At 46.6% G+C, this 14,315-nt stretch overlaps 9 protein-coding genes across 9 annotated transcripts; 7 read left to right on the top strand and 2 right to left on the bottom strand.

Moving 5' to 3' along the window:
* Positions 1 to 7: 7 nt before the first annotated feature.
* KLTH0H08030g (uncharacterized protein) lies at positions 8 to 460 on the top strand (the record flags this gene model as incomplete). Its single annotated transcript, XM_002556183.1, has 1 exon — positions 8 to 460. The coding sequence occupies one exon, from the start codon at positions 8 to 10 to the stop codon at positions 458 to 460; it is 453 nt and encodes a 150-aa protein (XP_002556229.1).
* Positions 461 to 538: 78 nt separating this feature from the next.
* LSM2 (Sm-like protein LSM2) lies at positions 539 to 902 on the bottom strand (the record flags this gene model as incomplete). The annotated part of the gene is made up of 2 exons (XM_002556182.1): positions 539 to 772; positions 849 to 902. 2 exons carry the CDS (start codon positions 900 to 902, stop codon positions 539 to 541), a joined length of 288 nt encoding a protein of 95 aa, XP_002556228.1.
* A 156-nt stretch (positions 903 to 1,058) lies between these two features.
* Positions 1,059 to 2,402, bottom strand: GDI1 (Gdi1p; the record flags this gene model as incomplete). The annotated part of the gene is made up of 1 exon (XM_002556181.1): positions 1,059 to 2,402. The coding sequence occupies one exon, from the start codon at positions 2,400 to 2,402 to the stop codon at positions 1,059 to 1,061; it is 1,344 nt and encodes a 447-aa protein (XP_002556227.1).
* A 1,304-nt stretch (positions 2,403 to 3,706) lies between these two features.
* Positions 3,707 to 5,872, top strand: KLTH0H07964g (alpha-mannosyltransferase; the record flags this gene model as incomplete). Its single annotated transcript, XM_002556180.1, has 1 exon — positions 3,707 to 5,872. One exon carries the CDS (start codon positions 3,707 to 3,709, stop codon positions 5,870 to 5,872), a length of 2,166 nt encoding a protein of 721 aa, XP_002556226.1.
* A 183-nt stretch (positions 5,873 to 6,055) lies between these two features.
* KLTH0H07942g (uncharacterized protein) lies at positions 6,056 to 7,642 on the top strand (the record flags this gene model as incomplete). The annotated part of the gene is made up of 1 exon (XM_002556179.1): positions 6,056 to 7,642. The coding sequence occupies one exon, from the start codon at positions 6,056 to 6,058 to the stop codon at positions 7,640 to 7,642; it is 1,587 nt and encodes a 528-aa protein (XP_002556225.1).
* Positions 7,643 to 8,858: 1,216 nt separating this feature from the next.
* On the top strand, positions 8,859 to 10,547 carry LCB2 (serine C-palmitoyltransferase LCB2; the record flags this gene model as incomplete). Its single annotated transcript, XM_002556178.1, has 1 exon — positions 8,859 to 10,547. The coding sequence occupies one exon, from the start codon at positions 8,859 to 8,861 to the stop codon at positions 10,545 to 10,547; it is 1,689 nt and encodes a 562-aa protein (XP_002556224.1).
* A 222-nt stretch (positions 10,548 to 10,769) lies between these two features.
* Positions 10,770 to 11,210, top strand: AIM7 (Aim7p; the record flags this gene model as incomplete). The annotated part of the gene is made up of 1 exon (XM_002556177.1): positions 10,770 to 11,210. The coding sequence occupies one exon, from the start codon at positions 10,770 to 10,772 to the stop codon at positions 11,208 to 11,210; it is 441 nt and encodes a 146-aa protein (XP_002556223.1).
* A 676-nt stretch (positions 11,211 to 11,886) lies between these two features.
* RPS13 (40S ribosomal protein uS15) lies at positions 11,887 to 12,701 on the top strand (the record flags this gene model as incomplete). The annotated part of the gene is made up of 2 exons (XM_002556176.1): positions 11,887 to 11,907; positions 12,267 to 12,701. 2 exons carry the CDS (start codon positions 11,887 to 11,889, stop codon positions 12,699 to 12,701), a joined length of 456 nt encoding a protein of 151 aa, XP_002556222.1.
* Positions 12,702 to 13,201: 500 nt separating this feature from the next.
* On the top strand, positions 13,202 to 14,284 carry RRG1 (Rrg1p; the record flags this gene model as incomplete). Its single annotated transcript, XM_002556175.1, has 1 exon — positions 13,202 to 14,284. The coding sequence occupies one exon, from the start codon at positions 13,202 to 13,204 to the stop codon at positions 14,282 to 14,284; it is 1,083 nt and encodes a 360-aa protein (XP_002556221.1).
* Between the last annotated feature and the right edge of the window lie 31 nt (positions 14,285 to 14,315).

Here is a 14,315-nt window from a genome sequence, read left to right as displayed (position 1 = left end):
GTCTCCGATGGGCTCACAGGCGCAGGACCCCGAGCAGGTTTCGCGCGCCATGGATGCGCTTGCTAGGTCAATCCTGGCGAAACGCGTGCAAGACCACAAAAGAAAGCCCGAACGGCTGCGGCAGCTCGAGCTGCTCAAGCAACAATTTGACGCGCTCGTGCTCGCGCGTCAGGCGCAGAAAGAGCCAGCGCCGCGCGCTCCGCTGCTGGACGCAGCACAGCTAGACCGGGAGCTGGAGCAAGGACTTGGGTTTGTCGAGCGCAACGGCAGAAACTACGTTCTTCTTCCACTGGTCGGAAACCCGAATCCCGCGCCAGCCGCGGCCCCCGGCGCCACGCCTGCCGCGCCCAAACACGCCAAGAAAAAGAAGAACAAGATCCCTTGTTCCTACTGCCACGAGGCCGGCCACACAAGAGCGCGCTGCGAGAAGAGGCTCCTGGGTGAAAGCGGCGGGCTGTGATCTCAGACAATGTTCGGCTTTATACTGTACAAACCTACATACGGCGGTATATGCTCTTCGTGCCAAAACTCAACACGCTTACTTTCTGGCGCTCATCGCCTCCCTTCTAGCGGCGTCCTGCAGCAGGTTGGTGTCGACCATGTTCTTGTTGAGATACACGTACCTTACTGTCGACCCTCTGATGAAAATGTTTCTTACCGACGACAGGTGGGGGTACTTGCTCTCGTTCGAGCACGATATATTGTCAAGCTTGAGGTTGAGGAACTGATCTACCGACTTCAGGGTTCCTTTCAGCTCTATGTCATTCTTTAGCTGTGAATAAACTGTTAGTAGGCTATCTCCAAGTAAGCACAAACGGCAGCGCAGATGCGCAATACAACACACATACCTCCACAGTGACCTCCTGGTCCACCAGAGTCTTGAAAAAGGAGAAGAACAGCATCTTGACGGGTGCAGTGATGCGTGTTTTGGGTCGGAAGTTTGTGTGCTAACTGGCAAATTGGCCTTGGTATTTTTTTCGACGAAAAATGTAAGTTATAAAAAGGGCGATGAGTACTTAAAAACTATGGATGCGAGGCAGCGGAACAAGAGTGGCACCTTATTCCTCCTCTTCCTCCTCCTGAGGTCTCTTCTTCAAAACTAACGGATGGCCAGTGACTCTGAAGTAGATGTCTTTCACGTCGTCGGTCATCGACTCGAAGTGCGAGGACGAATCATATGACCTTGACAAGAATACGTTGTCGGTAGAACCGCTTTCCTTTGGCTCAAAGATCTCAGCGATACCCATGAATCTTTCTTCGATGGGGCCCAGAAGCTTAAAGGCTGGTTCTAGCTCGACATGAGGCGTGTCGGTTTCGATAATTGTGGAAACAATGGCCAAGTAGAAACCCTTGGAGGCCACGTTGTGAGAGTCGGACATCACAGCGACGTATATGTCGTTCTTCCTTCCCACCTGGGACTGTGGGATGATGATCTGCAGTGAGTCAGCATTACTCGTGTTGGGAACAGGGTGGTTCAAAATGCAGATAGCTCTGATGACTTTCTGGCCGGTGGATTTGCACTTTTCTGGGAAGTAGGTTGGGTCGGCGATCACTAGCGGCGCCTTCGCAGTACCCTCCTTAGTGACAACACCTTGAAACTTCCCGTCATCGTCGTAAAGAACCTTTTCCACAGGAGTGTTCAACATGTAGGTGCCACCGTAAATGGCAGACAAACGCGCGAAGCCCTGGGGCAGCTCACCAAGCCCATAAAGCGGATACAAGTAGGGCGACTTGCCGTAGCGCGCTACACTCTGGACGTACAGCAGGATTCTCTCGAAAGTGGGTCTAGCGGGCTCCTGCAGATAGTCGTCGTTGGTCCAAAGAGCCATGGAGTGGCCAATGAAGTCCTTTGTGGACGTGCCGAGGCCGAATTTGTAGTACACTTCGTCCATGGTGTTCTTGTCGAGGTCCAGTCCCTGATGCGTCTTGACATCGTCTTCCTGGTACTCACTTATCCACTCCATAAACCGTTTCATCCTCCGCTTTTCGAAAATTCCCATTAGAGGAGACGAAATGGCCTCCATCTCGTTGGATGGCACCTTGTAGATCTTGCCCTTGTTGTAAACGTACGAACCCGCGACCTGCTTGAAGTCAATGTAGCGCGTGACGTCTGTGTGGACCAGAATCTTAGTCAGTCCGCCGTCCGCCATCAAGAACTTTGGGATCAAATCCACACTCCAGTCTCTGTCGCGCCCGAACTTGGCCTCCATTTGGTCTTTGGGGATGGGGTTCTGCTTGAACTTCTGGTACAGTTGCGACAGTGCCACGGAGGCACTCTCACCGCCGTAGTGATCCTGTTTGTCGATGTGTAGAACCTTCTTTCCGTCCACCGACAGCAGGCCTGATAAGATGCACTCAGTGAGCCCGGTTCCCAGTACAATAACGTCGTAAGACTCGTCCATGGTTTTTTCTTAGCCTTTTTTGTGGATCTTGAGAAAGGTGGTGAAGAGTAGGGCAACTTTATCCCTTAGCGAGCCTTGTATTACGATCAACCGTTTATGAGGATCACGTGATATTGGATACGCACGCTTGGACTTCAAGGTGCCAGCGCAGGTACGCGCCAGGGTGCCAGCACGGAAAGTCCTTTTCCCATTGAACGGGGTCCCTGCGGTAGCACACAGGCTTGTAGCGTCGTCCCACCGCGCCGGGCCTGCCGCTCGCGCTTTCTTCCTATCGTTTGAATCGCATTCAAAAAAATAGCAAGACAAACGGGCCGTGCCCTGGAACTATACTCTCGATGACTTGTGAGAACGAGCGCCGATTCCAGCTCTGCATCAGCGAAGCCTTCAGGTTGCTTGCAGCTCGTTCACTCGAAGCCCCGAAATTCTATTTATCATCTCATACGCACAGATTTCAAACTACAAGTTTTTGATATTGTCGAACTGGTGCATCGCGTCCGTAAAAAGTCCTGGCCGGGGAGCAGCGGAATTCGGCATGGTGCTTTCAGGATTTTCTCAGATAGTTGCCATGTTTTCACCTTTCTTTTTCATGCTACGATTTCAAATGCCGAAGCTGTAAATCTTTTTTTGGCGACTTGCCAAGTTTTTTACATCCGCCAAAACAAATCTGCATGTTGTGTGAGCTGTCTCGGCAGGATAACTTAGAGCCGAGATAAGTGAAATTTATTTTCCCGCGCCTTGGATGTAAGTGTTTTGGCGAGTTGCAGTGGCACTGTTGTTCAACCGAGTTTTCCCGTGCATTATTTGCTCGCAGAAGGTGGGATTTGTCCGTTATTGACGTGGCAGCGCGGCTGCAGTTATACGATTTCGTGTAAGACAAGACTTGGGAGCGGAGTTCAACCCCTGCCTGACGAGGAAGTTGACTCAGACGCGTAGAAAGTGCGGCGCTCGCGCATTTCGTGGAAAGTCCAAAAAAAAAAACAAACTTCCATATCAAGCATGTCATGTGAAGGGCATCGGCAAATTTTGGAGTTCCTTTATATAATTTCAAGAAAACAAATTGAGTATACCACGAGCTCGCAATTTTTAAGGAAGGCAGCCTGTTTTTTGAGTCTGGTTTTTATTCATACATCACTCTCTTGGGGCTTGCTCCCTTGCTATTTAACAATTCTTTGATCACAAACAGCGAGCTCGGTACTGTCTAAAAGTTACTCAGTCGCTTTATTGTCCTTTTGAACTACGCACAAGCCGCGCAGAAATCTACTCACCAGCCTCCATTATCTCCGGACTGAACCCAAACTGCCAGCATGCTTCGACGCTTTCTTCATAGCCTACGGGGCGTGAAACTCCCACCCTCTCGCATGATTGTGAAGCTGGCAATGCTTCTTGTGGTAGTTGCCGCTGCGGTTGTGCTCTACGTGCAGTCAGCAAAACTCGGGCACTACTCTAAGGTTTCAAAGTATTCACCAGACCTGGAGGAAATGGACGCTGTCAGGGGAGGCAACAACAAGCATCCATACAACTTCGTGGACGGGACTTCGCTGCTACAGCCCATCAAGGGCAACAAGTTCTCGCCCCTAGAGCTCATCCCCGGTTACGATGCCGAAATGAAGGAGAAGCGCAAGGCCTCGTGGGACTTCTTGGCCCGCAAGCACCGCTTCAAGACGTTCACAGAGCTCACGCCCAAGACGCAGTGCTACTTTTTCTTCCAAAAAATGTACCAGCTAAACAACGCGTGGAGCAACAATTACAACAGGTGGGGGTTTATCATAAACGATGAAGAAGAAGAGCAGCTCTCGACCGTGGACGATGCCACAAAGGAAGCCATACACGATAAGAAGAGAGCAGTCGACATCGCCTTGGGCATGGAGCGCATGCGGATGTACGATACCTGTTTTGTGCTCGATGAAAGCATAAACGTCTCTGAACTCTTTAAAACTTTGCAGCAGTCTGACCCAAATCTTTCGGGCTTTGATCAGTGGGATTTCGAGCGTCGTATGTGGCCTATGCTAAAGCCCTTTGACAAAAGCACATTTGTGGACATCATGCCCAACTTAATCAGCCCTAGCGGTGTTACCATTGAGAAAGGGTACCTTCCGCCCTTGGACAGCACCCCTGACTATATCAACAATGCGGTAAAGTACGAATACAACGAGAAGCTGTCATTTTTAGCAAACTGGAACAAAATGAGTTCCATCGTGTCTCGGCGTGGTCTTGTGCTAGGTTTCGGGGACCAACAACTGGAAATGGCCTCAAAGTTTATAGCCCAGTTGCGTTTTATTGGTAACACTCTCCCAATCCAAGTTGTGCACAAAGGTGACCTTTCTCGTGAGTCTATTGACGCTCTGCTAAAGATTGCTCAGTCTGATAAACTCACTTTCCCGAAAACTGAGTACCCAAACGCACAGAACGTCAAGCAAGAACTGTGGTTTGTTGACATGGGCCCCGTATTGGACCCTGACGTTCTGAACTCGTTTTCGCGCTTCAAAAACAAATGGCTGGCTCAATCCTTCAACCTTTTTGAGGAATATGTCTTTATGGATATCGATGCGATAAGTTACGTTGATCTCAATTACTACTTTGAAACGCATGAGTACCGCCAGACAGGTACTTTATTTTTCAGAGATCGTTACCGGGGAGAACCGATTAGCGAGAAGTGCCCCGCCATGGCTGAAACTTTATTTCCAAGCTTCCTGGAAAACTTCTATTGGCATCATTATGCCGCTGTTGATCTCGACTACGTCGAGGATCAGTGCGATAAATACTTGAGGCCACATGAAAAAGTTGTTAAAAACTACTTTATTGACAACAACCAGCACCAGATGGAGTCAGGACTTGTGGTTGTTCACAAAACTTCGCATTGTGTTGCATTAATGCTGTCGTTGATGCTTCATATGACACCAGCACTTGGTGGGTGCAGTTATGGTGACAAAGAGTTTTTCTGGTTAGGGTTTTACGCCGCAGGACATGACTTTGCCTTTCACGGAGGAAGAGCTGGCACTGCAGGGACAAGAAAAGAAGATGAAAAAGTGAATAAATACTTCCAGCAGAAAAAATATGAGATTTGCAGTGTAACCATAGCTCACATGTCTGAGCATGAAGGGGAGCTGTTATGGGTTAACGGAGGAGCCCAGTCTTGCAAATTCGACGATGCCGAAAAGGACTGGAAAAATGAAAAGCTTGGTATGTCAACGAAGTTCTCAAGTTTGGAAGAGCTTCAGAGGGCCTATCGTGAACCAATAGATATTCAACATGGCATCATACCCGCAGAAAAATTCGATGGCTGGGGGCAACCTGACGGGCGGTGCCAAGGTTACATGCATTGCGCCCGCTACGAAAAACACATGAAGCCTTACTCTTTCAGCAAGCTGCACGAGAAGGGAACACTCATCGAATTCCAGCCTAATAAAAAAGCAAGATACAACGCAATTAACGTGGTATGGGTTGCAGACTATCTAAGACAGGATCTATGAAGTTTGGAGGACAAAAACCTATTTTTTTGAGAAGTTTTATAGAAATTGTAATAATTATTGTTCGAAAATTGTAATTAAAAATAACTAGGTGTTAAACGGGTACCTATGGATCTGCTAGTACTTCCCACATCAGGCATTTTGAAAACCTAACGTAGCAGACGCAGGCATTGGGTACAACCAGGCATGGCCAATTTCATAGTTCGAATTAATAGTGGACTTTTCAAGTCCTCCCTGCAACGTTCGGCACCAACTCTATATTCAAAGCCCATAAAGCACTTCGAGATAAAGCCTCGAGAAAAATGGGTGATTTGGGGGGCTGAGAAGGCAAAGTTTCTGGACGTCATTGGCAACAAATTTTTGCCAGACCCGCCCTTGTCGCTTGAGTATGGGCTAAAGAAAGGATCTTTTCCCCGCGTTGAATTTGTGAAGTTCAGTGGCGTAATACCAACAGCCCATCTGAGTGCTAGATATGAGTACTTTAAAGACGATTTCGATCAAACCTGCGAAAAGTTTATAAAGGACAATACGGCGGGGTCATTAGCAGTTGATTACGAAGTGAGCAAAACGAATAGAAATATTGATTTGAGTCTTTACTCCGAGTTGTTAAAGGACTTAAAGCTCAAAGCACTGGAGCACCGCTGGACCATGGGTTTAAGTAATGGCCAAATGCGCAGAGCACGCCTAGCTCGTAGCCTTTTGAAGGAACCGGACTTAACACTCATCGAAGATCCTTTTCTGGGATTAGACCCTAGCGCAACTGACACAATTTCAAATTTCATCGGGAACTATTCGCGAAGTTGCATAGTGATAGGATTGCGCTACCAAGATACTATTCCAAAGTGGTGCACTCATGTTTGCTGTGTGGACGAGAATGGCATTGCATTTCAAGGTCAAAAAAGCGAGGTTAAAGATCTGATGGCCGAAACAAGAAAGCAGTACACAAGCAATGTCCCGGGTGCAAGGCAACCCAAGTACCAAATAAAGGACCTTGTTTCCCGCCACCCTCTCGCTCAAGTTCCAAAGCACGAAATTATCAATATGCCAAGTGCTCTCGAATTGAAAGGCCTTGACGTGTCTTACAAAGGCGAGCCTGTTCTCAAAGACCTGCACTGGAAAGTTGCGCCGCAGTCGAAGTGGCATGTCAAAGGTGACAACGGAACCGGTAAATCCACTCTTTTATCGCTTTTGACTGCAGACCACCCCCAGTCTTGGAACTCCAAAGTTGTCGAGAACGGCAGGCCACGGAAAACGGGAAGTACAGACTATTTCACAATAAACAGAAATATTGCAATGTCGTCCCCTGAACTTCATGCTATCTTTGTGAAAAATAGTCGCAATGGACTAATAACACGGGAAGCATTGGCGTCAGGCTTTCAGGAAAACTCCTCAAATAACTTTCTACCCTACTATAACGTTCTGAGCAAGGAGCAGAAAGAAACTCTAGCGATTTTCGCGGATTACTTTGGAATTAACGATTTGTTATCCCGTAGATTTGAGGAACTCTCTGTGAGTGATCAAAAGCTAGTACTCTTTGTGAGATGTCTTCTCAAGATGCCCAAAATACTTATCTTAGATGAGGCGTTCTCAGCAATGGAGACTGAACCGATGCAAACATGTCATGAATTTCTTGAGTATTGGCCTGGAACTGTTTTTGTGGTATCTCATGTCCCCGAGGAAACGCCTCGATGCGACCATTATTTACGCCTGATCTCTCCCGGGCATTATGAGATTGGTGATAGCACTCCTTTTTCTCGCCAAGCCCCGAGGTAACATCATAAAAGCGGCTACGGTATTCGCCAATGCTGCTTAGCCAGTGTTGTGAAATGAATGGGATGTTGGTGTTAAGGTGACCAGGTTTGTTTTACGCTCGAGCCTGTGCTCCATTTGCTTACAGTCTACTTTCTCTGTTGTCGCACTTCCAATCGTGAGTCTATCAGCTCCTGTATCTTTTGAGTTATCCATTGAACTCATGATTAGTGTTGGACTCTAGAAGCATTCAAAGAGAGGGCGTCACAGTAAAGCCACATTTTTGGCTTCCACTTTGTCTGCCAGTGATTAAGAAAAATATCGGGAAGTAGCATACCAACAAACAATACGTTATGTCACACCTCATTGAAAATGGGTGATTAGCTCGGAGCACATGCGAGGGCACTGATAACAGTTGGGAGGGCAGCTCGAAAAATTAAGTCACAGGGCCCATAGGATCAAGCGCTGGAGCTACCTATGTATTCAGAATTAGAACGCCTCGTTTAGCATGGGCATTTACCTGAACATTCGAGCTGTCCCCTTTATGATCTAACTAAAAGCTTCCTATGGCTACGAACTCGAACTAAAATTATCTAAAGAAAGACCCGGTTTAGTGTTTCCTCTCAAAAACCTTTTCGAGAAAGCAAAATAATCCTTTGAATCCCCCAATCATGGTAAACAGCAGTCACTCCGGTCATACAAAATGGGCAAAAGGATCGCGGTTTTTCTTTGGATTGCATTAAAAGCACGTTATTTTTTGCACGTCTTTTCAAGCTTCGAAGAAGCAGCACAGGTAATTCAGCAGTGCTAACGGATCAAACTGGGGTATTATTCAGTTCTCTGCTGAGCCAATGGGTAAACATTTACAAGAGCAGGAGCAGGAGAGTTGCCAAAGTCACAACAATCTGCCTTCAAAGATAAATACCAGCTACAATATTTCCATCCTATGCCAGTATCAGCTTAGTTTAATACTTCATATAATGTAACATACACTTTACCCTTGATTTCGCAGGAGCCAAGAGCATATTTCTGAAGTCTTGACGAAGTGTGCGTAAAGCGATCTCATGCTTCGATTCACGTGGTTCAGAAAGGTCTTGTGGGAGAAAAGGTCTTTTCGCGGACGCACAGTATGCTCGTACTCTCCTCGGCCGTTATTAGTGCTACGTTGGTTGATGAAAACATCACGAAGAGCAGCTCCTGGTGAGAACCTATTCAAAAAACCGTAGCCGAGGAGTGCGCAATGAGCTCCATTTCAAATACCAAAGTGCCTCTTTTTGGGCCCGCCAAGCAATCGGTCGAGCACAAGAAGAATAATGAGTTTGGCCCCCTGACTTCTGATGAATATCTGTATCAAGTCCATTCTCGGAACGGAGAACCTTTACGGGATCCCGTCCTGGACGCACCTCCTTACTATGTGGTTGTTATCACATACTTGAACTACCTGATACTTATTATACTCGGGCATATCCATGACTATCTGGGAATGACATTCCAGAAAGAAAAGCACCGCGAGCTTTTGGAAAAGGATGGTCTCGCTCCGTGGTTCTCAAAATTTGAGAGTTTTTACGTGAGGAGGCTGAAGCTAAGGATTGACGACTGTTTCTCTAGACCAACCACTGGAGTTCCAGGCAGATTCATTACATGTATTGACAGAATTTCCCATGACCTTAACAGTTACTACACTCACCCAGGAACCACCACCATGTGTCTAAATCTATCTTCGTACAACTACTTGGGATTCGCACAGAGCGAAGGCAAATGTACAGACAACGCTATTGCAAGTGTCGACAAATATGGCCTGACCGCAGGGGGTCCTAGAGCCCAGGCGGGTACTTCAGACCTTCATCTGGAAACCGAGAAGCTTGTTGCGAGATTTGTTGGCAAGGAAGACGCGATGGTGTTCTCTATGGGTTACAGTACAAATGCCAATTTCTTCAATTCTATCTTGGACTCCAAATGTCTCGTCATTTCCGATGAGCTTAACCACACTTCTATTAGAACCGGTGTCCGTTTATCTGGTACCGCGGTGAAGGCGTTTAAGCACAATGACATGGAGGCTTTGGAGAAATTGATTAAGGAGCAGATTGTTCAGGGTCAGCCTAAGACTCACAGGCCTTGGAAGAAAATTTTGATTTGCGTAGAAGGCCTCTTTTCCATGGAGGGAACAATGTGCAATCTGCCCAAGTTAATCGAATTGAAAAACAAATATAAATGCTATCTTTTTGTGGATGAGGCGCACTCTATTGGTGCTATAGGCCCTCAAGGTCGCGGAGTGTGTGACTACTTTGGTATTAACCCTTCCGAGGTCGATATTATGATGGGAACTTTCACAAAATCTTTCGGCGCGGCCGGCGGCTACATTGCAGCTGATAAGAAGGTGATTGACAAGTTGAGGTGTGACCTGACAATTCCAAATTACGGTGAATCTGTTCCTGCCCCCATTCTCGCGCAAACTTCTGCTTCTCTTCGGATCATCACTGGTGAACTCAACCCAGGCGAAGGTCTCGAAAGACTGCAACGTATTGCTTTCAACTCGAGATATCTAAGACTAGCTTTGCAAAGATTGGGCTTCATTGTTTATGGCATTGCTGACTCGCCAGTGGTACCCATGCTATTGTATGCTCCTTCCAAGATGCCAGCTTTTTCAAGAATGATGTTGCAAAGAAAGATAGCTGTAGTGGTTGTGGCATACCCCGCGACTCCATTGATCGAGTCTCGAGTTAGATTCTGCGTTTCTGCTGCATTAACCAAAGAGGACATAGACTACCTTCTACGTCATGTCAACGAGGTTGGCGAAAAGTTATTCCTCAAGGTGAGCACCGGCAAAGCAGGTGGTTCGCTCGACGGCAAACCTCCAAGGTGGGATATTGAAGAGGTCATCAGGCGTACACCATCAGACTGCAAGGATGATAAGTACTTTTTGATATAGAGAAGCAAGGCGCTCAAGAATATATTTAAAAGCATGGGAGTTGAAACTCGAAAGGAATCATGCAGTTCAGCATTTTAAATCAAGCAGATGTTAAGAACTACTGTTGACATTTATACGGTTGTGACATTGGACGGCCCTTTCTTGAAAAGGTGAAAAACATAACCTCCCCCATATGGTGGTCTAACTACAATGCCCCAGCGTATATAGACGAAACAATTAAAGATGTCATCGCTGTACCATATTTCCACTGAAACGAAAAACACTATCAGGAAGTACCGTACCGCCACAGCTAGATCTGAGTCTCTGCAGGCGCTAGTTATCAAGATCGAGCCCAAACCTTCGTGTGAGATCATCATAGACGATGACGAAGAATTACGCGAAGCAAGCTCCTTAGAAGAGCTGGGCGAGGAGCTGCCAGACAATGCACCCCGTTACGTGCTTTTGTGCTATCCTATGACAACTGCAGACGGGCGCAAGCAGACTCCGTTAGTTCTCCTTTATTGGAAACCGGCTACTGTTGTTTCCCAAGAGTGGAAAATGCTATATGCCGGCGCGCTTGAGATGGTTAGAAGCGAGTGCGGTGTCAGCAAGGTTATTGAAGTGGCCACTGGACTAGAGGATGAGGATGAAATTGAGGAGCTAAAGGAGCAGATACAGGGTTAGACGGCTGGACTCCGGAGACCCTAGTTCCTTAAGCATCCGTCAGCCTAGCGCAAGACAGTCCATCAGACTGCGCACAGCAAGTACCAAAGCTACTCAATAGGCCTAGGACTCCACGAACTAGGCGTTATATAATACCATGATACACGCAAGTACGGATGACCTAGAGCGAGTCTGCCGTTCTCTGGCGTGCTGGATGCAAGGCCAGAAATTATATGTGCTTAACTGTGGGCAGAGGGACGAAGACTGCTCTGGCACTGGCCCCTTGCGTACCTTGTAAAAAATCAATTAGTTAAAGCCTGACAGCAACAGACGCTCTCTCCTATGCATTTTAATGAGGAGGCCTAGCGAATGAAGCTCACTATAAGCAGGCTGGACGTTGTATCTCACCGCTGACCAAGCGAGAACTCTAGTATGCCCTAACTTTTAGATGGTTCGTACATGGTGCATATGACTGCTACTGTAACACCCATTCATTGTACGGCGCAAAATTCCGAGACAGTGAAAATTTTCGCCATATTACGAAAGATAGGCAGCGTGTCGCCCAAACAGTTTTACGATTCACGCACTCATCGTGATGTGAAAAATATACAAGTAGCGAGAGTATCATCAGGCTTTCCACCTTGAGGTCTACTGTTATAGTCAAACATCTTCAACCAATCAACAAAAATCAGTCGCAATGGGTCGCATGCACTCTTCCGTACGTTCTTTTATGCTGAATATTTGTGGTATTAGAGAACATTGTTAAAAGGGTCTCTTAAAAGAGGGTTATGGAATCCGCAGATTCTGGGGCTTCTTTTAGAGATTCGTCGGATCACAGTTTTTCAAAGAAAGCTTACCGGTGTGTATCAGGAGTATGGGCGTGGGCGCTCACTCCAGTGGACGTTGCTTAGTCTTCGTGCCACGCGTTACACTAGCTGGGTGATTCCAAGTCATTGTAAATGCAAATGCAAATGCAAGAATAGAAGGCTCGCTCCCCGTTGAGCAGTGAAGAGCTGGTTCCGACACGTGTTCCTTGATCGTCGTCGGTCGTCAGGTTTACTAACAATCACGTTACAGGGTAAAGGTATCTCCTCTTCTGCTATTCCATACTCCAGAAACGCTCCAGCTTGGTTCAAGACCTCCCCAGAGGCCATTGTTGAGCAGATCATCAAGTACGCCAGAAAGGGTTTGACTCCATCTCAGATTGGTGTCTTGTTGAGAGATGCTCACGGTGTCACCCAGACCCGTTTCATCACTGGTAACAAGATCATGAGAATCTTGAAGTCCAACGGTTTGGCTCCAGAGATCCCAGAGGACTTGTACTACTTGATTAAGAAGGCTGTCTCTGTCAGAAAGCACTTGGAGAGAAACAGAAAGGACAAGGACGCTAAGTTCAGATTGATTTTGATCGAGTCCAGAATCCACAGATTGGCTAGATACTACAGAACCGTCTCTGTCTTGCCACCAAACTGGAAGTACGAGTCTGCCACTGCCTCTGCTTTGGTTAACTAGATACGTTCGCGCATAAGATCTTATCTTAGGTGTGTTCAACACTTGAGTAGTTTTATAGTACCCCAACGCATCTTCTAGTTTTTAATTTCTGCATTGTACAATAGCTAATCAACACGTCATTTAAAGATTAGATCGTACAGTCGCTCTGCTTTCAGTGAGGTGGTGGAGTTGTTGAGCTCTGTGTAGATTGATTTTATATTGTTACTCAGAAGGCGAAATTGATTGTAGACGTCAAAATCATTAACGTCGCACACACCCCAACAGGCAAAAATTTAAGCACAACTTCGGGAGAGGAGCTGACTTAATTACACAAAAGGCTAGTATCAACGGAGTAAATTACATCTATTCTACGATTTCGGAAAAGGGCTCAGAGACCTGTAATCCTCAATGATAATTGACTCCGTATCACTATAAACGTAAAATGAAACTTGTAACTTGAAGCATTTCAGCAGTGACCGAATGTGTATTGAGCACCAGGTTTTATGACTTAAAATGCGTTCATGGTCTTACACTTTAGCAACCTAGCGCGGCACAAAACATTTGTTCTTCATTGGTACCGCTATACCCTTCGAAATGTTGCCAGGCAGACATTCTCGTGGCATCTGAAGGCTCGAGTAAAAGATATCACACGAACCACGATAGTCAAGCATAAGAGCGACAAGTCTAGTTGGAGCATATACATACTTCTGCGTGATCTCAAAGCGCTTAACGGGTTTCTTAGAAATAAGAAAACAGCAGCTGCATGGCGACTGCTCACTTTATATTCCAAAAAGCCTCTAAGATCCGGGGCGAGCTCTCCTTCGGTAGCACTCGAACACTCTCCTCCATTACAGGATCCTGAAACTGTCAGAAACAGTCATATTATTCACTCTTACATCGTTGAACGACAACAGAAAAACCTTCTTCCCCTAGAAATTCCGGCTGAGTACAAGACGTTGCTTCTCCTGCCGCTTGCATTACACGATCATGCTTTGAAAAGGCTGCACTTAATTGAGTCCAAACTGGTTCGGGGTCCGCCCAAAGTTTCTGTTAATTACACATCGGCTGGGAAAGCCAGGATATGGTTTCTACGAACCGCGGTCAACAAAAACCAAAGACAGTCAAAAGCGTTAGGACAAATAATCCGTCGTGAGAAGCGTAAAAACCAGAAAAATATTGATTATTGGGAGAAATGTCGTGTGAATGGAATTTGGGCATGGCACGAAGCTGCTTGGGAACATCTTATGGAAACGAATACTATGTTAACAGAGAGCCCAGCCAAATATTTTGACAATGAACGCAGTAGAAAGCGTGCGGCGAGCGACGGTACTAGTGTTAAAGCCGTAGCGGAGTGGCTTGATCCCGTCTTCTCCTCCCTTGATATGTTGCAAGCCCAGAGCGCCGAACAGGCTGCCTATTTTGAGCAATACAAACACAACACGGTTCTACAAGGCCTGCAGCAGTTTTTTGCTCGCAAAAGCGACAAAATGTACCAAAACCGAAAAAAGCGGTTCGAAAGTTTACTTGAAAACGACCTACCTTTTGTGACGCCCTATTTCAGTCAGCAAAACCTTGCCACTGTAATGAAATCCCACAAGTTTTGAAGGACAATTGTAAAGCTGGTATATCGACTGT

This window comes from Lachancea thermotolerans, assembly GCF_000142805.1.
Source record: "Lachancea thermotolerans CBS 6340 chromosome H complete sequence".
Classification (NCBI taxonomy): domain Eukaryota; kingdom Fungi; phylum Ascomycota; class Saccharomycetes; order Saccharomycetales; family Saccharomycetaceae; genus Lachancea; species Lachancea thermotolerans.
Note: the sequence above shows the minus strand (reverse complement) of the source record. Positions and strands in the feature narration are given on the sequence as shown.